Source organism: Aplidium turbinatum, chromosome 2 (assembly GCF_918807975.1).
Source record: "Aplidium turbinatum chromosome 2, kaAplTurb1.1, whole genome shotgun sequence".
NCBI classification, from domain to species: Eukaryota; Metazoa; Chordata; class Ascidiacea; order Aplousobranchia; family Polyclinidae; genus Aplidium; species Aplidium turbinatum.
Genome location: NC_137473.1, coordinates 30,711,133 through 30,736,963, shown reverse-complemented (window position 1 = coordinate 30,736,963; position 25,831 = coordinate 30,711,133). Strand labels below are relative to the sequence as shown.

Genomic DNA, 25,831 nt, shown 5'->3' with positions numbered 1-25,831 from the left:
ACACCCTAATGTACCGTATATAATGCTATTATTATGCAGGTATTATTTAAAAGTGCTCTACATTCCCAACAATGAGACTCTGAATGTGTGGACTCATCTTTTACCTTCGTTCTATTTCATGTGGATGTTGTATTCCTATCACAAGGTAAAGCATTTCATCCAACCAATAGATTAAGATCACCAGCATGAAATTACACATGGGTTTATGAGAGGGCATATAAATTTTTAGTGAGTGTGGTATATCGCAGTCAACTGATCAGCTTTTTTTTTGTATTGACAACATCTGGAGCTGTTGACTCAATGTAAAGTAAAAGAGAAAACCACTTGTTGATTGTGAACTGGTAGCAACAGTATTTGTTTCTTTATTGTTGTTGAAGGTCAAACCACTCTCAAGAATGCTTTTATCAACATGTTAAAAAATGCAACTTTTGTTAAATGGGAACTGCTACAATATAGCCTAGCAATACAAAAGCAGTCAAAAAGTTTCATCAAATGACTTGTTAAAAGCACGTAAGTCACATACATAACCATCAGTTGACCATAAGATAACTGCACGATTACAACTAATTTTTGCTTCATGGCATTCATCAAATTGTTTTTCTGTGAGTCATGAAAATGTTTGCTTAATCAGTGATCACATGCTATCCTTAAATGATTGGCTTTTATTGCTACAATATTTATTGCTTTTATTGAGTAGGCTAATATAAGACTTCACGTTTTTGTGTTAATTTCAAAGGCTAGTTTAATTCATAGACCGACATAGAGTATGTTATACTATGTTAACTCCTTATTTAGTTCCTTATTTGGTTCTTTCTACATCAATTCATCGTTTGCATAGCTTGAACACATGTAAAAAAGATTAATTTAGTCTACTGGGCAGTAATATCTGGTAGTACCCAATGTCGCTTTTCATTTTTGCCTAAAGTTTTTCCAAACCACGCCAAGTGTGACTGAGCCATCTGTGTTTTTCTGGTTATTATCTTATTTTGTTGTAAAATTCCTATATTGTGTTTGTTGATATCTCGTTGTCAATTAAATGCCTGGACTAGATGCGACATGACAACGAGATATAACTCGTGTATGGATCGTGTTCATTTTTATGCTATTGCGTCGCGTGTTTATCTGTTTAATTAACACATCGAAGTAAAATTTTTGACAAGGTTAACCTTCATTTATAATTTTGGTGATCAGTGAATACGTGTCAGCTGCAAGAAAAGCGTCGCTACAACCGTTGTATTCAATCGTTTGCGTGTCACTCATCACAATGTGTTAAGCCAGCTATCAAAACACTGTAGCCTTCGTCATAGGCAACCTGATATTGCAACCCTTGTTGCAATACTATGTAAGTCTGTGCGTGTCCATATGAATTGCTGATAGGCTAAACAATTTTGCTTGCTGCATTTTAGTCTTTAACTGATCTTCCGGATCGATTAAGTTATTGAAACGTCACGATACAACCCGTCTATCCTTAGAGACGTAGGCCTAGTTTGCTTCAGAAAATTTTTAAGATCAAGCCAGACAAAAGCAAAGATTGTTTGTGAAAACGCTTTGTCGAGTCGATATCAAAACGCTTGCAAAGAACGCGTTTGCAAACTGTAATTCGAGTCTAAACTGAAGCGAATGCAATAAAATATCGGCGTTCTTGTTTCATTGTATCGATATGCTGCAAGAGAATTAAAAGCTCGTGATATCATTTACAACAAGGGTCTCATATACGCGGGCCGGTGATGCACTTTTAAACTTTGAAATAACAATTACAGTACATATTTTCTTTCATAGATTTAGAAAGATAATAATTATGCACTCTAAAATTTCTCAAAAAATCTGAAAACAGCTACCAAACTTCACTCGACTTTTTAGCTCTACTGTCCACTATTTTATTGCATGCGAGGGACTCGTATTGTTAGATCACAATCACATCATTGCCTATTCACTAATTGTGTTGTTATGGCAATAGTAACCTTGGTATTTGCTGAAGTCTTCAAGGGTTTAGTTTTTTCCGCGCTTTTGAAAACTGATTGCTAGGTTTTCACTCTCCACGCCCGTCATTTCGTTTGCGTTCTTTTTTGTTTTACTTTTTCGTTTGCGTTTTTCCATCTCTTTGTTCTTACTACTTTTTCTTGCGATCTATTGTTTTTGATGTCTTGTTACTACGTTTTTTATTGCGTTTTAACCGTATTATTTTGTTTATTTTTATTGTGTATTGCGGCCCTCGGGTTAAATTTACAAGTGTTCATTTGGTCCTCAGAGCAATTTGAGTTTGAGACTCTTGGTAAACAAAATTCAACTGCAGTTAGATTACTTGAGCCCATTTCATAAAATAGTTTGTTATGCAAAACATTAAACGTATCAAGAGGCACTGGTTCGACTCTTGGGGTTGCGCTCAAGCCTCTCCGTTCAGCGGCAATCAAAGGTTTTGTCAGTCAAAGAATAAAGTTTCAAAACCAAGCGAAACGGTACATGCCATTGTCCATATTACTGTGGTACTTAGATTACCGTAATATAAAAAATACACCATTTCATTTCAACCACCTCCGTATTTCCTTAAGGTACAATCGTTGTAAGTGCTGTATATATATACTTATTTCTTAGTCATTGACCAATCGCTTTCTTATCTTTAGTGGGTGTGGCTGTTTTAATTGTTGCCATGAAAGGCTTAAAGGTGCCATATAATTCACCGAAGCTTTGTTTATGCCATCGTGACCTTTGTCGGCACATGTTTGTTTCGTCGCTCTCGACCTCGACGTACGCTGTAGATTCCAGTTACACCCTTCTCATGCGGCAGCACATCAATCTTTCTTTGTTTTTGTTTTTTTAGTTTACAGCAGTTACAGACGTTGAGTCAATGTCAAAATCACTGATTTGCTGGCCGGATGTGGTTTGCGCCTCTGCGATTGAGTGGAAGTCTGCCAGCTTTTAAATGAATAATTTCCCGCGGATTTTCACTTGCTTGATAAAGGACGATGCACCAATGCAATAGCATAACATCTTAAATTTGAGGATTTTATCTTTAATAATTAACATCAATGAAGTGTTTGTAAATGTGTGTCATGTAAAAATCGCTTCAGGTGAATGTGAAACATTAACTTTGCTTGTGCTGCGTGAGTGTTGTGAGCCTGTGAGAGAGGTAGTGCATTTGAACTGAAACATTTAAAAGCAACACTGAAGCCTGTGACAATAACATAGTTTGTGCTGTTAAGCATATTGCTAATTCTCCATTTTTGCGCTGTATTCTTTCCAAGGATTTTCTAACAACAATTGATTGAGCAGATTAACGTATTTTGGAGAGGTTAATTCTATGCTTGCTGGTCAGTAGTCATAGTATCGTGTTGGATTCGCTGTCTCCGCCGAACAATGATTGTCCTTGCGCACTTCCGCAGTGTTTGGTTGATTACATCGATGTTGAATCTAAATAAGTGGATTCATTCAGTCAAATTTTTGTGTGTCTAACTCAAGTAGATGAAAGGTGGTTTGTTGTTTGATTTTTTGCTTAACATTGACCAAGTTTATGAGCAATCGAAAAAATGGTTGTGCAATCATCATGTAGTTTTCGGCTGAGCGGTGAAACGTCTGCGCGACCCTTGGCACCGCTCCTTATGTCATAGCTCTGTGTCTCCGCAAGAATCTTAATGGGAGCAACTAAGTCGATGCTGTTTCCAGCTGCCTGCTTTGTTGTAACTGTTGCATGTATGTTGTTCCCATTGTATTGTATGTTGTCGCAAAATCAAACAAGATTGTTATTTAATTATCGTATTATAATTTTAAAACGTGAGATGTTTGAATGGCTACTGGGCGTATTTTAATCTTCAAAAAAGTTTTTTTTGCTTTAAAGGAAACATTCTATCAGTCTCATGTGATTAATGTCAGACTTTATTGATGTACACGTACTCAAAGTGATGAAGCTTGTTGAAATGTTTTATTTTAATAAATTTTGTAATTACGTTTCCCGGGTCTGCTACTATTCGGTGAGTCCGATTCGGTGAGTTCCTAACCTCTAACTCCTAACTCCAAACCCCTAACCCTAAAACGGCAATGATAATTAGGCTACGGTAAAAATCCCCCGTTGAGGGATCGGACTCACCGAAACGGGCAATTCCGACGTTTCCCAATGCAATGGATTTTAGTGGTTGCGCACTTTGTAAGCAAGTCGTCACTGGTTTTGTTGGTCTAACAGTCCACTTACTGGTAGTGTCTGAAGTGAATCACAGAAATCTACCTTGATTTGAGCTACTGCAAATTCCCGTGTCAGCTTTATTCAAGGTGTGGCTTACACATATTATTCTTCTGTTCACACATATTACTCCAGCCTTAACGCGCACCGATTAGGATGGCTTAGTAACAAGCTTTTTGAAATTCGTTACGCGCTCTTTCAGAGACAACAAATAATTACGATTTATTACCTTTAAAAATAATTCCGTAAAGTTTTGGAATAACCGTATTTTTAAAAGTGTTCTTGTTGGCAAACGCTCAAATATTGAATTAACCGTCCCTTAAAACAATTGTGTACCCAAAGTTTGTTATATTACGTTTCTGATGCAATGACTGTAGTGTACCTTGTAAACAGGGGTAGTTGCATTTGTCACAATTTATTGACATCTACCAATGTTTTGCAGACCATCGACTTGCTTGCAGCCTGGCCGTTATTGTTTATCACAACAGCAGCAATCTTTCTTACCTTATTCAGTGCCCTGGCTCATATGTTCCACAGCAGGTATGCCTATATAACTAAAGGAATCGTAATTACTGTATATTTCATGCACTGTTTGCATGAACAATTTTTGAGGAGTACTTGCTTGGCGATTCTCTTTCAATGCATATTTGTGTTATGGCATGACACGATAAGACAAAATACAATGAAAATGAAAAAAAACGAATGGTTTCGTTAGAAGTAATGTTTCGAACTTAACCGTGGGAATTCGTAGGTTGATATGTACTTCAGTGGTTTCCAAACTTTTATTGCTGACAGCGCCCTGTAAAAACTTACAAATACTCACTGTGCCCCGATCAAACCAAATTTACAACTATTTCAAATGAAGAAGAAATCGTATTAAATTATGTTTAACGCACAAAACATGACGAAGTTTCTAAACCACATAAAAACATTTAATGCGAAGTAGCAACTAGAAAAAGTCGGAATGGCCCGTTTCGGTGAGTCCGATTCGGTGAGTTCCCTGTGAGAGCCTTTTTCGGTGAGAGCCCTATTCGGTGATTTTTTTTAAAATTATTGGTTACCGTAGCCTAATTATCATTGCGTTTTAGGGTTAGGGGTTAAGGGGTAGGGACTGGGGGTTAAGGGTTAGGGTTAGAGAGTTACGGGTTTAGGGTTAGGGTCTTATTTCAACGTTTAGCGACGTTAAAACGATGTAAAAGCGGCAATGATAATTAAGCTACGGTACCCGATAATTTTCAAAAAAAAAATTCAAAAAATCACCGAATAGGGAACTCTCCGAAAAAGACTAGTAGCAGACCCAGAAAAAGTAACCCATACTTTCCCGCAAAGTGAAGCAACATAAAGGAAAATTGAAATGATACTTAGTTATTATTTATTCTATAAAAGTCAGTTTGAAATGAAACAAAACCAAACAAACCGCAACTGTTAAAATTTTTACGCGACTGGGAAACAAAACAACAAACCGAGAAACTGGCAACTCAGGAACTAAAATTTTCTTAAAAAAATAAAGGGGGATTGTCGTTGTTATACAACTAAGCATAATCACATCCGGCGGATGTACGTATAGATAGGCGTTTTGTGGTGTAACAGAGAACGTTCAATCAGTTACAAAACATACCTTCGCGCGGTGTGAATTATACTTAGCTTCGCGTTTTCGTGTATCATTATATGCGAACAAAACATGAACGCAACAGTTTTCGGATGTTTGCGCGGCGCCCCTGGTGAAACCTTGCAGTGCTAGGACTGGGAACCGCCGCTACAGTTGATTAGTTTCTTTGAACAAAATTTCTATCATAAACCATACCAACTATTCCGTCAGAATCGCAAGCAACTAATATAAAAAGTTAAACATGTTATTGTCAAAGTATACTATAAAGCGGGCCGAAAATTCGCTGCATTCCGTATCTTGCAAAGTTTTTTTTTCTTTCGTGCAGAAAAGCTGTAGCTGTAAACGTTAAAGCTGGCTGCTTCGGAAGGTAAAAACTGTGCAAACGCTAGTGTTAAGAACATGATAAAATCAAATGAACAATCAAGTTTATTTGACGACAGAAATAACAAAGTTTAGAAGTTTCCTATGTCATATTTTACATCTTTGATTAAAGCCTAAAATTTTCATCTTTCTTTTTGCAATTTTCATTCCATTTCGATTGCCATACTATACCCTGGTCATTAGGAGGTTGTTTCTACGAAAAGTATGACTGGAAAATGATTTTAAGCAAAAGCCTCGTATTCAAGTTGTTGCACAAAAAAGGTTTTGTGAATGACCTGTTGTGTCTATGAAACTCACTTCAACTCATCTTAGTTTTCCGTTTTGTTAGAAAGTTTCAAATTATGAATTACTGAAAATTACAATTGTGTTTGGTCATTGTAAAATCTCAGCTCTGTTTTGGCAATCGGCGAAAACCTCATAGGCGAAATTGCAGAAAGATATATCCTCCTATGCATCATGTTGACTTCGAATATAATAACTTATCACTGACACGTTTTGGCATTTGCGACTATGACTGTGGAAGACGATAGTTTATGAACTGTCAATTTCATAATAAAGAATTATGATTTTAATGAATCATTGGTGTTGGTGACATAGATGAATATAATTTATTGGTACAACAATTATGCACAATATTAATCGTTGTTTGTAAGTTTTTAGTCCAGTTTAAAAGCATCTTTTCTCTACGATTTCCATTTTGTTTTCTCTCAAATGAATGCTGTCACATTTGTGATCATCCTTTATATGTCACTGTTGCTGATATTTGTGTTCCTAGGGCATTAATAATATCAGGTGTACTCTACTAGTGAATCGAAGCAGCACTTGTATAACTTTGTTCACACAAAAAGTAGGGGCCACATAAATATCAGGCATGATCAAATCATGATTTGAAAAGATGTGGTTTTCTACTTGTCACGAAACATTTTCGTCGTGCTAAAAACTTTTTGTCATTAGCGTGTTATTTTTTCATATTCAAACTTGCCTTTAATTGCAGACCAACACTTCTGCACGTCTGCGTTGCCCAGATGTGCAAACAACTTTTCTATTTTTAGACGCGGCTTGTTAGCCGATTGTATTTACATGACATTGTTGCTACGATTTTTAGTGTCTAGTGTTGGCCAGGTTACCTTCTCAACCTGAACCTGCCATGCGCTTTGGCAGCAATTTAACGGAAGCTGCGTATGACAAAAGGTCCGCGTATAAGTATTGAGAATCTGTCGGCTTGGATTTTTCTCAAACAACAGAGTGATGCCACAAGGTTTGAATTCGTACCCCATCGGCCATCACCATTCACCATCGGCCTTTAGTGGGTGTCAAGCCAGTCACTGTGACCAGTGCTGAAATTTATTAAAGCTAGTCATTGTGACAATTTAATCTTGTCACAGAACGACAAGCGTAGATTTTTTGATGCAATTTTAAAGCTCTTAGCAAAGTTTTTTTTTACGTTTTTTTCACTGATTTGTTACTTAAGCAGTTTCCATATGTCTCAATTGTGAGATGCCACTAGTTTAAACATATTGAGTATCGCTGAAGTAGGCCATTCATTTTAATGTAAATTCATGAAAGATGCTTGAAAGATTTTCTTTTATTCAACCGAAACAAAAATCTTTTCCATGCTATGATTAGTTCATTAGCGAACACCCGTTTGGAAAATCATGTCATATGATTTACTTTCTCATTGTTGGAACTGAACAGTCTCGTGACTGCAATCGGATCTTATGCCAGGCGATCAGGCCATCCTGTTTAGAATATCGTTTGCACAATCTATGTGCGTTGTTTAGTTTGTTCTGATATCGGAAAACGTTCGAGCTTGCAGCATCATATCTGACAAAATCCAACATTTTTATGTTGATTCAATGTATTGCATGGGGGAAGACTCTCAAAAATCTTTTCATTTGCTGACTTTGGTTTGTAATAGCGTTTTTATACTACCGTCAAGTTGCGTGTGCTAGACAAACAAACACGAAACAAATACGGTATTCTGTTTTTTTTTAAATAACCTTTGTGTTATGAACTGTAAATGGAATCAGGACTATATCAAAAGTTTTTCACAATTGAATCCAGGCTTTTGCCTGGTGTAGAAGATTTACACTGAGAAGCAAAGCCAATCTTCGTGTTCACTAAGCATTTCAAGGCTCTAGCTGGATATCGTACCAATAATCTTTCAATGACCTTTCGGACATCTCTATCACTAGGCCACGGTGCTTGCACTAAATGTTTACCGACCGAATGACCTTTGTGTGCTCATATTTCTCGTGTATGGTGTATTAGGGTGTACGGTTTCAAAATCTTTTTTCAAATTTTCCAACGAAACCATTTTTTTTGTCGGGAAATAAGCTGAAAACTCATTATCTCAAATATTTTTTTCCTACTCCAACAATTCAAGGTCCCAACTCAAGAAAGAAATTTGGTGTAAAATCATGGTACTGGCGATGGGAATTTTAACCACTTAATAATTGATTAATTCGGTAATTCACGTTAAATAACTCACGGGGAGGAAAAGCAAGTTAATTTTGGGTTGATTCAACGTTCGAGTCAGCACAAATCGATTTAATTTTCCAGGTGGGTTATATTGTGTAACAACATTGCCCAATAAGAAATTTACGTTTGTTTTACATTAATTTGACATCTAGTGACGTTGAATTATCATAAAATAACGTTATATTGCTCAACCAAGTACCGGTAACAAAATAATAGCACCCTGCGAGAAGATTGCCATGATTTACGTATGCATGTCACAATCAAGGTGCAATGCCTCGCAATGGCTTGCTTTGTATCTTCAACGAGCATGTTGTTTTGGTTGTAGAATTCTGGTGCGATGTGTTATTATCGGTTATGACCTGAAGTAACCTCTGATTACGAAATCTGTATTATGTAAAACGTGTTTTCTGGAATCATTTTCCCTACGTGACATTCTAGAGACTTCTGTTGTTTACATTTAAATGCTGCTTGATAGAACAATGGTTCTTTATGATGTAACCTTACGTAACCTTCTCGAAGTTACTGGACTGAACAACCAACTATAAATAGTGGTGTAGTTTGTGTAAATATTATTATGAGATTATTATGAGTTGGTTATGAGAGTTGTGTTATGAGTTGTGGATTGGTAGTTGGTGCAGAAATTATTGTTGATTGAAGGTTGAAGTAATCGAATACAAGTAGATGAGAATTGGTGCTGATATAAATTGTGTTCGAAATTAGAGTTATTTGAGAAGCCGTTCGTTAAAGTCCTTCAAGAAGTCAGATTATCATTTCACTAGTAGAATCATTCGATATTTAATTGACTGCTTTTCGGTTTGACCCATTAAACTACGTCATTGAACCTTTCCAAGTCTTTTTCCTGGTAAGAGATAGAAAGAAATCGTGACAATGCACTAACATAATTTCGACACAATTGGGATACTGCGAGCAACACAAAGTCTGTTTGATGAAGAACTAAATGTCAGAATCGGAATCATCAGATGCTGTATCGGAGGATGAGGTTGTCGTGTCATCACTGGAATCGGACACTTCAAGAGGCTCATCGCTTGGCTGTAAATCTACACTGTCTTTGCCGTTCGCAATGAAGCGTCCACGTTTTGCCGCTTTCGTGCTTTGATACCCATCCACATTCCACACGGATCTTTCGCAGAGCTCCATCACTCAGGGTATTGACTAAGGAGCAAATCTATGGCTGTGGCATAACGACTGGGAGGAATGTCTAACCCTAACCTTACAAGTGCTCGTGTGGCCACGGCATTTTTATTGCGCCATTCATGCATCTGCGTTGGCAATTGCCGACACTAATTTTGAAAACTGAGAAACTCTTTTCTTAATTAGAACAAAAGTATCGAAATATCGAGTATTTTTTCAAATATCGTATCGTTTTGTTTTTTCAATATCGCCCAACAGTATCGGGAGCTGCAAATTTTAAAAAAATTGCTCCAGCTCCATTACGTATGTTTATTGTTTAAAGCATTTACCACAGTAGGACACAACGGTTTAGTAATTTACATTGTAGTATTATATATAAAATTATGTTTAAAGGGGCAAGCACACTAAAGTAGTAGTTTTGCAGCCTCATGTTATCAGTTTACCAGTATTACTACTTGATTTTAAGCTAATCAAGATTAGGCTACCCAACCCTGAAGCTGGAGCAGATAAAATTTTTGTAGCTCCGGCTCCACAGACATTTAAAAAAAGGCTCCAGCTCCAGAGAAAATGCTTGGCTCCACAGCTCCGGCTCCACAGCCCTGAAAGTTGCTGCAATAAATTTCAATCTTGTTGTTCGTTTTTAATGTGATTATGTGCTTTTTATGTTATATGGTAGTGTTTAAAATGTCTGTTTTCTGACTGATATTTCAAAATTTTGGTGTAGACAACTAGACAAGCATCAAAGGAGTGCATTGGACATTGTGGTAGTGTTCTTCTTCGTCGTATGAGCTGTTCTTCTGGACTATATGTTTGGGCATGATGTCATCAGCCACTCGACAGTTTCGTCATCCAGGGCCTTCAGTCCAAGCGCTCCATGTGGTGGTTGATGGATTGGGCAGTCATGGACGACATGATCTACTGTCTGGTCTGTGGCGCCACACTCGCATCCCGGTGAGGGAGCCAGGCCCCATTTGCACATGTCTGAACGAAAGCGACCGACGCCGGTTCGTAGGCGGTTAAGCCGGACCCACGCAAGTCTTGCGAGGGACATTCCCGGAGGGTGGGGATCGACGTCGGGTAGGAAATCACGGAGTCGGGAGGTGTTGTTTTGCCACTCCATGTTCCATGTGTAGTTCGTCCAGTGTGCCGCACTTATTCCAAGATCTTCAACGTTGTTCAGAAGCTGTCGTGCGGCGGGCACAAATGGGCGTCTTGATTTCAGTCGCTGCTGTCCTCCAGGTAGGCGCTGGAATGTACTGTGGAGGAGGTGGTCGGGGTCCAGTGCGCGACGAGCAAGGGAAATCATGGCTCCTTTACGGCGAAGCTCAGCAGGTTGGATGCCTGCAAGGATGGGAAGGCAGTCCGTTGGAGTGGGACGCAGGCATCCAGTCACAGTGCGTAGTGCGTCATTGATGGCGGTGTCAATGTGGCGGGTGTGAGAGCTGCGGCACCACACTGGTGCGCAGTACTCAGCGGTAGAATGGACAAGGGCCAAGGTAGCTGTGCGAAGGGTTTTCGCATCAGCTCCCCAGCCGGAACCCGCCAGCCGCCTCAAAAGTGCAACGCGCGCAGATAGTTTTTTGCGCAGTGACTCCAGGTGTCGTCGGTACGTGAGTGACCTGTCCAGGGTTACGCCGAGGTAGGTGGGTTCGGCGCAGTAGGGGAGGTGTTCGTCATCGGTGGTAATGTTGATCTCACGTTTTGCTTCCTTGTTGTTTAGGTGGAAGGCCGCCGACACTGTCTTTGCCTTGCTGAGCTGTAGCTTCCATTTCTGGAGATATGTTGATATAGTTGACATGTCCTGGCTTAGGTTCCTCTCCATTGACTGCCAATCTCCGGCTGGATGCAGGAGAGCCAGATCGTCTGCATAAGCATACTTCCTGGAGATGGTGTCAGGCAGGTCATAGATGTAAGTGTTAAAGAGGAGGGGAGCCAGGACAGAGCCCTGTGGGACGCCGTTCCTGAGTCGACGTAGTCTACTTCGTCGGCCGCTACCGGTGGAAAGGGTAAAGCTGCGGTTTTGCACAAGTTCCATAATCATATGGACCATGTGCCTGTCAGGAAGGAGACGGAGTAGTTTGCAGGTAAGGCCGCTGTGCTATACAGTGTCGTAGGCAGCCGTGAGATCGACAAACACGGCGCCAGCCTTCTTTTTTGCCGAGAAGCTGTTCTCGATGTCTTGGGTCATCAGGGTGACCTGGTCTACAGTTGATCTTCCGTGGCGAAAGCCGGCTTGTTCCCGAGGGAGCTGAGGGTCTATTATCGGTTCGACACGGGCGTAGATAAGTCTTTCGAGTATCTTGAAGGGGATACAGAGCAGAGAGATGGGGCGGTAGCTCTTCGGATCCCCTGGGGGCTTCTTCGGCTTTGGGACTGCAACCACTAGGGCTCTTCTCCAGATTCTTGGGATGCGCAGGTGACGCAAGCAGCAGGAAAGGAATTCTTTTAACCAGGACCTCATAGAGGGGGCAGCTTGGAGTATTAGTTCCGGGCATAGGTGGTCAAGGCCCGGGGATTTGCCTGGCTTTAGGTGCTGGAGGGCGCAGGCAAATTCTTCTGGGGTAAACTCACCAGAGATGTTGCCCTCGACAGGTGTTGGGACCTTCCAGAGGTCCGTCATTTCCTTGAGGACGGACTTGTCTGATTCACGGTCTCTCGTTCTGTGCACTCCATTTTTCACAAGTTGTGAGGCGATGGCATTTGCTGAAATGGGGCATTGGCGACGAGAGGCACGTGATCTGCCAGTGAGGTTGTTGAGTGTACTCCAAGCTGTGCGGCTGGAGTGCGTGAAGTCGATTGAGTCTATGGCTTCTGTCCAGCGCTTCTTCCTCTTTGAATCCAATCTTGCCAGCAGGGCTGTTGCTGAGTTGGTGGTGGCGGTACCCTGGGGGGAACGGAGGAAGTCGCGGTAAAGCCTGTCGCACTCCACATCCCAGCAAGGTATGTAGTTTTTCCGTCGACCTCGCGGGATGGAGTCTTTTGCCGCAGATATGATTGCATCACAGAAGTCCTGGTAGGCTTCATCCACTTTGATGGTGTGTGGGGATGGGAGGTACTGCGTAGCTTCGTTTGTAAGGAAGCTGTAGTATTCCCAGTCGGCCTTTCTGAAGTTCCATCGCTTGACAGGCTTGCTCGGAATAGGTGTGGCAAGCAAGGGGGCCGTGATTAGCGAGGGTCGGTGTTGAGACCTTGGGAACTTCTCTAACACACGTCTGTCCGGCTGGCGATCATCGGGGTCATCACTTGCGAAAGCCAGGTCTGGGTTCGTGCCAGTGTTCCAACGACCGGAGTGGAAGCTCGGTGCGCCCTTAGGATCGTGTAAGAGGGCGAGGTTGTTGTTGGTTGCCCAAGCGGCCAGACTATCTCCGTCGTTGTTGATGGAGTTGTATCCCCAGTCAGTGTGGTGGCAGTTAAAATCGCCAGCATAGAGGCTGGGGTGGGGGAACACTGGGATGGCTGTTGATGTTATCCGCGAAGGTGGGGGCTTGTAGACATTGACGATGTTGTAGCCTGCTACATCTACACAAAGCCACTCGATCTCCGATTGAGCTTGGGATTGGTCAACCAAGGACCAGCTCAGCCGGTCATGGACAAACGTGGCGAGGCCGTGTTTCCTGCTGCAGGTTGCGCCTGCGAGTGTGAAGTTGGTTATTACCAACTTATCCACAGATGTACAGTGAGTCTCCTGGAGGAGGATGATGAGGGCTTGATGCTTGGTGGCCAGGTGCTCGATGATGTTGAGCTTGCTGGCCGTGATGCCCTCGGTGTTCAGCTGCAGTACGGTGGGTCGTCGGTACTTTTCGACAGTGCGAGCACTGCCGTGCCCTGAAAAGGGCATTTTCCTACCCACCCTGCGCTGAACAGTCTGGTAGTGTTGATGGTTTCATACAGTGTGTACCAAAAATGTATCTACTTTTTTGTGTGCTCAGTACTCAACTTACATGTTCTCGTAATAATAAAAAATGAACAGAAGTTATTGTTGCACTTGCTAACATATTGGGTTTGGTGCCTTTGAAGCAGAAGCAAAAAAAAATATCAGTTAATGAAAATCAAGAGATGCGTTTATTTCTTTGTTACACACTGTAGATTAGGTTTGTTTAAATGTAGAAAAGTGGCAGTTGGGACCTCGAAACCATGGAGTTGAGAAAAAATATTTCACATGTGGTCATAACTACTTATTTCCCGACAAAAACAATGGTTTCTCTATAGCTTGTAAAAAACTGTACACCCTAATGGTGTATCATTCCTTCGTTAGATTTGCGGTAGAGAGTAATGCGGGTAGAAGAGGCTCTATCTACTACAGTGATACGAATAGATTCATGCCATGCAATATTCCTGCTCATTGCTGTACAAAAAGATCTTTATTAAATTTACTCCTTTTTGATGTACACTAAATACGGTACTGTATATATTTTTTATTTTCCGAAAATATTGTATTTATTGAAGTTATGTCTGATCAGACTTGAGCTGTCATGGAATTCTAAAGATATCATACAAAATATAAATTTTTATTGGGATTCTATCTTTGATGTATCATTGAATTTATTTGAAGTAAACTATCATTTCCTTTTTCAATGTCTGTGTAAGTTTATCTCAGTGAGATCACGTTTCGCATTTCAAGACCGTATATTTTATTGGGTTGCTGTCAAAATTAGATTGTTCGTTATTTTTCAAGCCGTGCTTGACTAAAATCGTCATTGCTCAACAAATTATTAGTCCATCAACATCAATCTTTTCTTTTTCTCGTCTTTATACTGCAACTCTCAACCTTTGCCAAAGTAAATTGCATTTTAGACAGTCATTCTGTGACAAACTGTTTGAAACGAGCAGTTATCATTCTTTTAGTTACGTTTGCGATTAGATTGTGTATTTCTTTCAAGGATAACATTATTCGAAATGCTATGGTTGCAATACCTGTAGTCCTGTACTGTAGATCAATCGTCCAAATCACTTAAGTTTTGAGTTGTGCTTGAATGACTTTTGTTTTTACACGTCTATAAATTAAGAGAGAAGTCTAGAAAGGTTTGATATTTTATCGCTTTTTTCTTCCTTGCATCATGGTCAACTAAGCCGAATACTGAGACGGGTGGCACATTTATTATTCTCCAGCCTATCAATTAATCAATTCGCCAGCTTTCCCAACCGGAAAGGCAGGCAACGTTTTCGGCCTCAGCTTCTGGTTCATCCAGGGCTGCATCGCCAACGATACATACGACAACGACTTCCTTCAATGTTGACTTTGTTTAACGTTATTCAAACCTTGTTAGAATCAGGGTTGAGAAAAACCCGCGTTTTTTTAAAAAAACCCGGGTTTTTTGGGTTTTATTGGGTTTTTTTAAAAAAGATGCAAAAAAAGGTAGATTCATGCTTATTTCACCTCAAAACTACTTTTTACGAATGAAGTGCCTTTCACTCACAGTACATGCTTGCATAACTCTATAAAATAATGCACTAGGGCTGTTGTTGCTTGAATGTTGCATCATCCATTCATTTCAAGATCAAGTTGGATGTTGCATCATCCACTGATTTCTATGCCAAGTTGATGCTACCGTGGTAGAAATCACATTATTGCATCATTTGCTTTAGATTTAAAGGCAAGGAGCATTTATGCCGTCATGTTTAAATATTTTTTATCATTTATATATATATATTATATTAAAACAATGAAAACTATTAATACTACAAAAAGTGCTCAATGTCCAGTATCTATGCTACTATCCAGTTATATATTATATTATATATACTAATAATAGATGAGCAATTGAGCGATTGCGTGGCCATTTAGGCAAATGCTCTGAAACAGCCATGCGTTAGCATCATGAATCTGTAATTGGTAAATAGCCTCCTAAAATGCATTTCACATCATTCTTCAGACTACAGTAGAGTAGTACTTTCACCAGTTTAACTATAAGGCCTTCTTGCATAAATGAGTTTTAATGTAGTAGACACAAAGTGGCATTGCTTGATTTTTGTGTACTGTACAATATCCACTGCGTTTTCAGTTTATTCTTGGAAATTTACTTCACAATCACATCCTTAAGTCCTAATTTAAAGTTTGTTTTAAGTGCCTTGTAGTGTTTTTGTTCATTTTTTAAATTTTCTAATAAAAACTGGACAAATATGATGTTCTGGGTTTTTTTATGGGTTTTTTTGGGTTTTTTTAAGTGGGTTTTTTCAAAAAAACCCACCCGGTTTTTTTTTGGGTCGGGTAAAATACCGACAACCCTGGTTAGAATAACAGTATGGATAGAATATATGAACCAGTCTTTCGCTGCCAGACGTGACAATCCAGTAGTCTAGCTTTCAGCCCTTTGAGAAATGTATAGTAATAATTACTTGAATCCTCACTCAATTCGACATTCGTAGAAATAACATAAAAGTAGAAATACATTTCTAATTGCCATTGCAACGTAATGTTCAGTTTTGCTTATTTTTTACATTACAGATCCAGCTATCACCATTGTTGTCTGTTCATCCTCGATTATTTTGGGATAACTTTATTTGCTTTTTGTTCAACTACAGCTCACTTCTTCGCCAGCTCAGAGCTCACTTATTATGAAAAGTAAGATGAAAAATTGTTATCAACTTTGTCCTGTTTGCCATTGTTTTGAAATGCCTTGTTAGTTCACATTCGCTTTTCATCTAGTAAAAAGCAACTAAAAGATATTAAGAAACGTAGATTAAAATATGCTGATGCTACACTTGAAGCCCAAGACACAATGGATTTTCTATTGTGTTGTTTGCACTTTGCAGAGGAGTATCACCGAAAAAAAAAAATATTAAAACCTTGCCCGACAATATGATATTCTCTCACATTCCCACCCACTGATGGGTATGCGTTTCAAATTTCATTTAAATTCTTTTGTGCAATGCCACCGTAGAGTGACAGCTTGTTAAATTCCCCCCTGTTTATGTTATGGTGACAGTGACACAATCTTAATTCAATGGTATCTTTTGTACAACTTTTGTGACCAATACCATAAACAGGAGATGACCGACATTAACTTAATGGGATTGAATAGCATTATTCAAAACAAAATATACAATACACTAACAAAATAACAGCATAATAAACGTTTTCGGCAAGAACTCTTTGCCCTCTTCAGGAAATACCTAATGCATCTAAACAAAAAACAAACAAATAAATAACTGTACGTAATGGTGGTGACAAGTGACTAAAATAAATAGCTGCAATAATGCAAAATGCACTGAGCTAATAACTGCACTGAAGAATAGATACCAAAGGTGTTAACGTTTTGTTGATACGTGTGAGTGTAATCACAAGACAAAATAGCGAGCGGCAGTTAAAGACAATCAACTTGAAGCAAACCTAATCTGATACAAATTCAGTAGGAAAGATGCCCCTCCAGCGAACAACTGCTTGTTGAGCTTAGGGTTGCGTTTTTTGTTTAGATGTATTAGGTATTTCCTGAAGAGAGCAAAGAGTTTTTGCTGAAAACGCTTGAGTTTATTATGTTGTTATTTTATCAGTGTATTGTATTTGTTTTGAATAATGCTATTCAATCCCATTAAGAACTGTCGGTCATCTATTTATGGTGTTGTAGTGTGTAGAATTACTTTTGTGACCAAGCTTTACGATTGATATTAAATAATCAATCGCTTTTGCTTTAATCTTGTTGATGAAGACAGTCTTCCTGAAATTTCTGAATCAAATTGTCTTTGTTTGTCGAAGCCTGGTGAATGGTGATCTTAAAATCTAATTTATTACCAGGGGAATATAGTAAAAAATATGTTTAATATATTATTTCAAAGATAAATTTATTCAGATAATTACCCCAAGTTGGCAAAATCTGGAAAAGTCTGCAGAATGTACCAGATCAGGCCGTATCTCTAAGTAGCCATGGTTGCTTGGATCTGCTCTAACGTCTGTCATCATAATCACTTTTGATGTCGTGCGTTATTTGTCATTGTCATTATGCATTATCAATGTTTTTACGGGGTGACTCAAAAGTAAAGCCATAAGAAAATTTGTATATTGCACATTTTGTTTTGTAGAAATTTGTTTATATCGTACCAAATAGCGACTTCCTGTCGACATTAGACACTTGAATCATCCAAATGTCGTGAAAAGTTTGTACAAAACACTTTTGCTTCACTCATTTTAGTAGTGGCGTCCTGATCAACAGAAACTTCCAGTTTATCCAGGCTAAAACAATTTGTCTTTTATTTACATCGTTTTGACTTTAAAGGACATTGAAACGGAGTGAAAACGTAAACCTTCACTGGCGGGAATATTGCAAAACTTTAGCACACGTAACAACTAGCTTTATTTTCGAAGTAAAACTCTAAAAACAGCACCATGAATTTTAACATCAATTACCTCTAACGCAATCAGTTTGTTGGTAATCTTTTCCAGTAAAGAAATGTAAACGGTTTCTATTCACAAAATATCGTCTTTGCAACTACAGTACTTGACAGAGCAGGGATGGGTCAATGCGATTTATAATGTCGATGTAATCTGTTACGATTTCTTGACAATTCTACGATTATGAATCCCTACACATTTTGTAATTTTAATTAGTGCTGATACTTTCAAAGTTAAGCATTTGACTATGATTACAGAACTTGGAGTAAATCTGTTGTGTTGACACGTTGCTGCCATGAACTCAAATATTATACAACTTTTTCGGTTCGTTTTTATCGTGGTTTCGAATGTTAGATTTTTTCTGTAAAACCGTTGACCGAACCAAAAGTTAAAACGTTGTGCGAAAGAAGGATATGCCGTGGGCCACATACCATGCTCTTCGTGTGAACATGAATGTTCGTGATTCGGCAATTTGGTATACCATGGCCTTCGCTACGAACAAAACTTACGAATATTCGTACGAAGATATTTTTCTTCGAATGAATATTTTTTTGTTTGTGAAAAATTGTTTTGTTCGTACGAAGACATTTTTGTACGTACTAATTTTATTAAAATCTTTGTAGAAAGGGCACTTTTTCGTGGATTTTCACGAATTGTCAAGACCATTCGTAACTATCACGAACATTCTTTACACGTAAAGTTAGACTAGGCCCAAGCATGCTTGCTCAAGTCATGTTTAACTTTATTGCAGCTTTTAGGGTATCAAAGCAGTAAAGATTTATAGCATATTTGTAATGGCATTTTATTCCCTGTTTTTTTTCTTGATGAAAGATATTGCCATGTAGAAATACAAAAAATAAGCAGCAGTCAGCTAGAAACTCATACGTTTGATCGACAAGGCTGAGACAGTCACTATAGGCTTACATCTATTTCTTTGGATAGTCGTATTGTTTGATTACTAGGCTGGCTGAAAACAACTGCAAATTTGTGCAATCCGTTTCAGTAAAATTTAAGAAAGTATGCTTGTTATTTATTCGTAATCATTGTTTTAAACGTATTGTCACAATTTCTTGTTAGCAGGTGATATTTTTTATTCACAGCCAAACTTTTGCGCTCGAAATACACGAACAAAACTTACGAAGACAAACACGAAGATTTTTTTATGTCAAAAACTTGAATCATTCTTTTATTCTTGCAATTATTTTACAGAAATTTTGACTATAAAACATTTTGCTAAATTAAAATCTTCGTGTATCAAAATAGTCGCACAAAGCTCACCGAACATAGTACCGTACATAAACATAAACGACTTACGAATGACCAATATCCTGCTTCGTACGAAGCGCATTGTATGTGGCCCCTGGACGGTGTTTTCACTGGTGCGATCGAAATAGTAAAAAGCAAATTCACTTCAACCTGTATCTGAATACTTTACAAGGTAAAATCTACTTTCGAGTTTCTAAACTATGTTGGTAGTCCACATGTGGGTATTTTTTTCTCCATCGCAGTCGCACACCATCCCAGAGTCTAGGCCAGGTTGAAAAACCGAGAAGCGTGGAAGTGATATTCACAGAATGACCTTACGGTAATCCTTACCGTATTTTTGCAGGGTTGGTTGGTACAACCTAGTGGTCTTGATGGTGGTATGCAGTGTTGGGTTCTTCTTCTGCTCATTTTCACAGACCAGCAAGGAGTCTGGTAGCACTTATCACAGAAGCTTTAAACTTTGGTCCAACGCCATTGGTTACCTCTATGGCATTCTACCGATCGGCCACAGGTTCGTCTGTGTTTTTTTTTCTGCAGGATTATAATGTTTGACGTTGCGTTATTTCCGTTTAGTTTTTTTTTCAGCGATCGAGCAACAACTTTTTTGTTGTTAAATCAAATCTCATGAAGAACTAACTTCGATTGTTTAACTCATGTGACTGAGTTTCATCTCTTGTTGTTGTTGCAACTTATTGCAATGGCTCTAAAAGCTTACCATAATTGCTTTTGCAATGTTCCAACATTTTTCTGAAACAATGACTCTGGAAAAACACATAATTATACGTGGGATTACTCATTGTATTAATTTTGTTGATGCTTTGAGTGCCATGATGTAGTTTATTGTTGTCATTGTGCATTTGTGCAACTGCTTGGGTTTTCAGAAAAAAAATTCTGTATGATTTTCTGCAATTTTCTTTTAGGTTATTGACAGCAAGTAGCAGAGACCCCGCCATGTTTTATCACGTAATGCAATTTGTATTTTTCGTATCCAGTCCAGCTTGGTATGCTTCTGACATCCCACAGAGATTTTGGCCTGGCAAGTTTGATATTGTCGGTGAGCAGTGAAAGATTTTGTAATTTTACCTTAATTAACAACTGACGAGTGACGACTTGTCTATCCCAGCTAACAAATGTCCTAATTTTTACATCGTTTCAACATCCCCATACGTTGAAACGATATAGGCTATACTGCTATAGCTAACTGTAAACTTGAATCCAGAAAATGGAAACTAAAAAGCACAATTTCACTTTTCATTTTGGTGGTTGTAATAGTCTATTCTGTTGATATCGCATATAAATATAATTTGAAGTAATAAAACAATGAAAACTATTAATACTACAAAAAGTGCTCAATGTCAAGCAAAAACCAGAGCGAATTAAATCAAATATAGTTATTACTATCTAAACCCTTGACAGCCTGTTTCACCTAAAGGAGGATCATCAGAAGGTCCTTATTCAAATAGAACTCCATAATAAATATAATAATAATAATAATATAAATTAATAGATTCCATTTGAATAAGGACCTTCTGATAAATAATCCTCCTTTAGGTGAAACAGGCTGTCAAGGGTTTAGATAGTAATAACTACATTTGATTTAATTTGAAGTAATCGCGTTGTTTTATTCCTACGCTAAGTCACCTTTCTTTTCTCCCTATGGGCTTAATACATTTTTTGTCTTTTTAATCAACAAAATCTTTTATTCACTCCAGTATTGTTTACCGTACGGTTTATTATGAAAACTAACAATGAGATGGAAAAGTTTTGTTATGACAAGGAGACAAAACTTTTTACTGCCGTCAGCAAATCAGCGTGATAGCATACATTACGTACGCATTATAACACTTTTAATTTGTGGTTATCCTAATAAGAATTAATATTTATCTGGATTTTTGTCTTACAAGTTACATATATTAATGCAGATTTTAAATAGCTTAGGGTACAAGACGAAATATACGCTGGTGTTGACTGCAATAACGAGCTAAACCAACACGCCCTTAGCGTGGTTTTATTTTATAAAGTTAGCATATCGATACTGTTTGATAGTAGTATTATCAGACGCTTGTGCCTTTAACTGCCAAAACATTGAATTTTTTGCGTGAAACGAGAATAGTAGGGTGAACGTGACAACGACCTTCAAGATTCAGTCGTTCACTTACGTGAAGAGCTAACAAGCTCATCCTACATAGTGTCTGTCTTTGCGTTTTTCCCATAATTTGAGATATTTTCTCAAGCTGTGTAGTGGGTAATAAGATTAAACCCTTTTCAATATTTTTGTACGATTTTTCTCCAAAGTGGCCCTATCTGTTGCATGACTGTTCATATTCCAGAAACTTTATATCAAATACAAACAATGATGCTTTAACGTTGTTTCAATTGCAGGTCATTCACATCAGATATTCCACATCTTTGGTGCCTTAGGTTGCTATTTTGATATTATAGCCATCCACTTGGATGTTACCACTGGCAAATGGCAAGAGCTGCATGGACAGGTATTGTGCAATTATTTTTGCCGTCATCATGTTGATCTGTTAATGAGGGTCTGTTTTTTCTTACTGCCTACTTTTTAGATCTTTTTATTAATTATTTTGAGCTCATCTACGTAACCTGCAGTACGACTGATCTCATCCAGATAATGGCTGTCTTCTTTACATCGCCTGAATATCTCCCAAGTTTAAGTGAAGCCCATTTCTAGTTTATATTACAAGTCGCTTTTTGCCTTTAGGTTGACTATCCTTCCGTTGCAACAGTATGTGTGGTCGTACTTCTGCTTGGAGTCTATTGTCTGTTTGTTGGAGTTTATTTCTCCCGTAAGCTGAAGGAATGTTATCAAGATGAAATTGCGCATTGCCAGTGCAAAGCAGCCACTTTCTATGCTGGTGACGAAGGCGACAGAGAAACGCTGAAGAAAAATATATAATTTTTTTTTCATGTGACCAAATTTGTGAATTCTTTTCCGTAATCCTGTTTATGATTGTAAAGTTTACGTAAAACATGCAGTTCTCTGTGACTTTTAAAGTTATCTTTGGCCATTATCTAGATCAGGGGTGTGCAACCTTTATTACAGGAGGGCCATATATAAATAACTGGGTGAAACCGCGGGCCGCACGTTTATTTAACATATGGTTTCTAGTAGTTGCAGGAATAAAAATGTATTGTTTTGTTGTTCATGTTATTCTTATGGCATTATTAGGGGTTATCTCTTTGCAGATATAATAAGTCAAGACGCATAATTTTCTTAACAAAACTGCTATTCAAATTTAATGTCACACCGACTTTATTTTCAGTTTAGTGAGAAATTTGCAGCTGGTTTTTTTCGACTGCTTTTTCCCAATCAATCAGTTCAAGTTGGATATCAGCTGGTGCTTTGTCACTGTCCGTGTTGAATGGCGAAGAGAATATATCAAACCAATGTTCATGAGATTTGAAGTCCTTGAAACGAGCCAAAAATTCATACAACAATTTTTCAAGTTGGTCTGCAAAGTCAGTTTTCTTCTCAGGATGCATTCCATAGTCTCTCAAAGTTGGAAAGTGGAAAAATTTTCAGTCTGCATGTGAGCTTTCCAAAGTCGTAATTTGTTCATAAAGTCTTTTATGTGACCATACATTTTTACGTTCCAAATGATTAAATACAATGGATTTGCGGTCACCGGTGGGAGATTTCTAAAATGATTAACAGAAGGTGCTAAATCTACAGTAGGCTACAATAATCCACTCCACAATGAATTGTTCACACGTAGGCCTATCAGAATAAACTAAATTATAAACACGTTTCGCGGGCCGCGCACAATTCAAAATTGGCACATCTTCGCGGGCCACACAATTTTTCTTCGCGGGCCGCATTTGGCCCGCGGGCCGCACGTTGCACACCCCTGATCTAGATTACAATAACTAGTCTATGTTCTTTAATTTTTAAGTTGCTGGATGCAAGTTAAAATTTTAAAATATTACAACTTTATGCTTGAGTAACATAGTTTTTTTTCAAAAGTTCTTCAGCTCTTGTTATCACCATCTTATCAACTGCTGGTTTTAACGTTTACCTTTTTTACATGTATAGAAAATTTTTCGTATTTTTAACAATAAAGAGGATCGGTGTTGGACTGTTGGTGCTGAAACGTTGTGGCATGAAATTACTTTAATGTCATTTTTCCTGACGTGAGGTTTTTTTAACAATAATTAGTTCAGTTTAGTTTGTTGAAACAATTTGATGTGACTTTAACCCTAAAACAGTTCAACACCACAACGACATTCCGTCAGAATGACATTCGATAGTTTTGCATTAGCTATGACAACTATAAGATGTGGAGTTGTTCGAAAAAGTCTCACCTACCAAAATTGGTCCGTCCACATTACGTTAATTGAATGTCTATGTCTGTAAGAAGACATTAAATCAATGTTAAAAAGACCAATTTTGGTAGTTGAGCTACAATCTGTTGGAACACTTATCTTCATTGGTTGTTTAATAGTGTGACATGTTTGCATTTTTTTGTAAAGTTTTATTTGGACTTTAATTTCTTCATAAACCGCATCTGATAAGTAGTCTTCCGACGTGCTGTGCTTTAAGCATAATGTAACATCAAACATGTCCCCTAATGGTTTTGTAGCTTAATGCCAACACCTGTTGGTGATTTCATGAAACTGAAGCCTTCCTATATTCTTGTACATAAAGTTCACTTTTTATATCGTAACTTTACTTTTTTCCATTCGCCTTATAACTCAGGATTTAAATGTTTTAGTGATTTTAGAATCACGATTTTATTTGTACTTTTCATAAAACTACATATTGGGTGTTTTTATTTCTGATCGTGATAAAGCAATGGTTACTCTTTGAACAGCAAACACAAGTTTTTAGTTGGTGTATACTGTTATATATCTGTCTTTGTCATGCAATACTGAATAACTTTCTTCAATCTAATGATCGAAGACTGAGGAAATTATATACACATAAAATTTCTTTAAAAGTTTATTATTTTTGTCATGAGATAAACATTTTTTTTTATTAGCTATTTAATCAGTCGTTTTGATAGAATTTGATCAAATGCGGATTTGTATATTTATTATCTATGGAAACGTTTGTATAACTATTTTGAGTAGGAATTGTCAGGTGGCTTCAGCAGCTAGCTTCACAATACTTCATCGCTTGACAAAAACATTGCTTTGAGTTTTCAAAGAAAACATAGGCCATGTAAAAGATTTTTCTGAAATATGTCCATTGTCCAATTTTGTAACGTCACACAAGATATACGCAAATACCCATGTAAATCGCAGAAATATGCACAGCGTTTCATTTTCAGAATATGTTTGGTCAACACCAGCTCAATGACCCTGGCTAACTAGCTCTGTCTTTTTTTTACCTGGTTTCGACGTAAACGATGTATAAAAGACAACGCTTGATAGCTGGGGCACTGCAATCACAGTATTTGATTTTTGGTATAATGCTCCCCGATTGAGCTTAATTGAATAAGCGCCCAGATTTGTGAACAAAGAAACGGTAAGATTAAGCAACGCTTGTTCAGATCTCGAGGTGCGCACTAAGCAATCTATTTTAAGGACAACTCTTCATCCAGCAGCTCACCTAGTGGATGGAATAATTTAATGACAACATCAATAATGAACGGGAAACTTCACTCAGTCAATCTCGGTGACCGGTCCTGCGTCAGTGGTACAAAGCCTCCAGCTACGCGAATTGGCCAGGAGCTTCAGAAGTGACTTTCTCAATCCGAGCATAAGGAGACCCACAGGTTATTAAGCATCCAGAATATCCTCATTATTATCAAACTTGCATCGAATCTGACTTCACGACAGCATGGGTTGACAGTCAATGTTGGGACGACCGTTTAAATCGTGGGCCATTGTCTTCACTGACAGATCTGCAGTAAACTTTTAGTTTGTCTCTGCAGGGCAGCTTTACATTAATCTCAATCGTGATGTATGCAATCTCTAGACTTAAAGAAAGCCTTGGTCCAGGGCATGTACCTGCTTTATCCATACATCTTGCCTTTTCGTATATCTTTGCAACACGTTTGATACAGATGATTGTATTTGCTTGGTAATACATGGCGCGTGAACACACAATATAGCCACTTAATATGCAATGTAGCTTTTTTCAAACTTCGTTTGTTACTCTGTACTATTTTGCTATGAAATGAATACTATTATGCACGGTTATAATAACAATAATGTTGTTTTCATTGAGTGTAACTGTTTTTTTGTCACAAACTTGAGCGTGTTACGTCGTAATTGAATGGTAATCTGATTTCATATCAATTCTACTTTGTGTGGTTAAAGTCTGTAATAATTAGAAAGCTTAGAAGAAGCATTTTCAAAATCATCTTTATGGATGTAGCAGTAATGGGCCTACTTTCTGTTGTATCTTATATTGAAACCATTTTTTTTTCAATTTCAGTATACTTTGTGACATGTTTAATGGGTTTTTTTCTTGTAC

The 25,831-nt window shown here is 38.1% G+C and overlaps 1 protein-coding gene across 1 annotated transcript in view; it reads left to right on the top strand.

The window, feature by feature from the left end:
• The window catches only part of LOC145765456 (membrane progestin receptor alpha-like), a 29,291-nt gene extending 5,873 nt beyond the window's left edge, over positions 1 to 23,418 (top strand). The window contains exons 3-9 of the mRNA XM_082577282.1: positions 40 to 145; positions 4,614 to 4,711; positions 16,240 to 16,356; positions 19,730 to 19,897; positions 20,307 to 20,440; positions 21,769 to 21,878; positions 22,112 to 23,418. Of these exons, the coding sequence (XP_082433408.1) occupies positions 40 to 145; positions 4,614 to 4,711; positions 16,240 to 16,356; positions 19,730 to 19,897; positions 20,307 to 20,440; positions 21,769 to 21,878; positions 22,112 to 22,306 (928 nt within the window). The 3' untranslated portion in view covers positions 22,307 to 23,418. The remainder of the gene's footprint in view (positions 1 to 39; positions 146 to 4,613; positions 4,712 to 16,239; positions 16,357 to 19,729; positions 19,898 to 20,306; positions 20,441 to 21,768; positions 21,879 to 22,111) is intronic.
• The last annotated feature ends 2,413 nt before the right edge of the window (positions 23,419 to 25,831 follow it).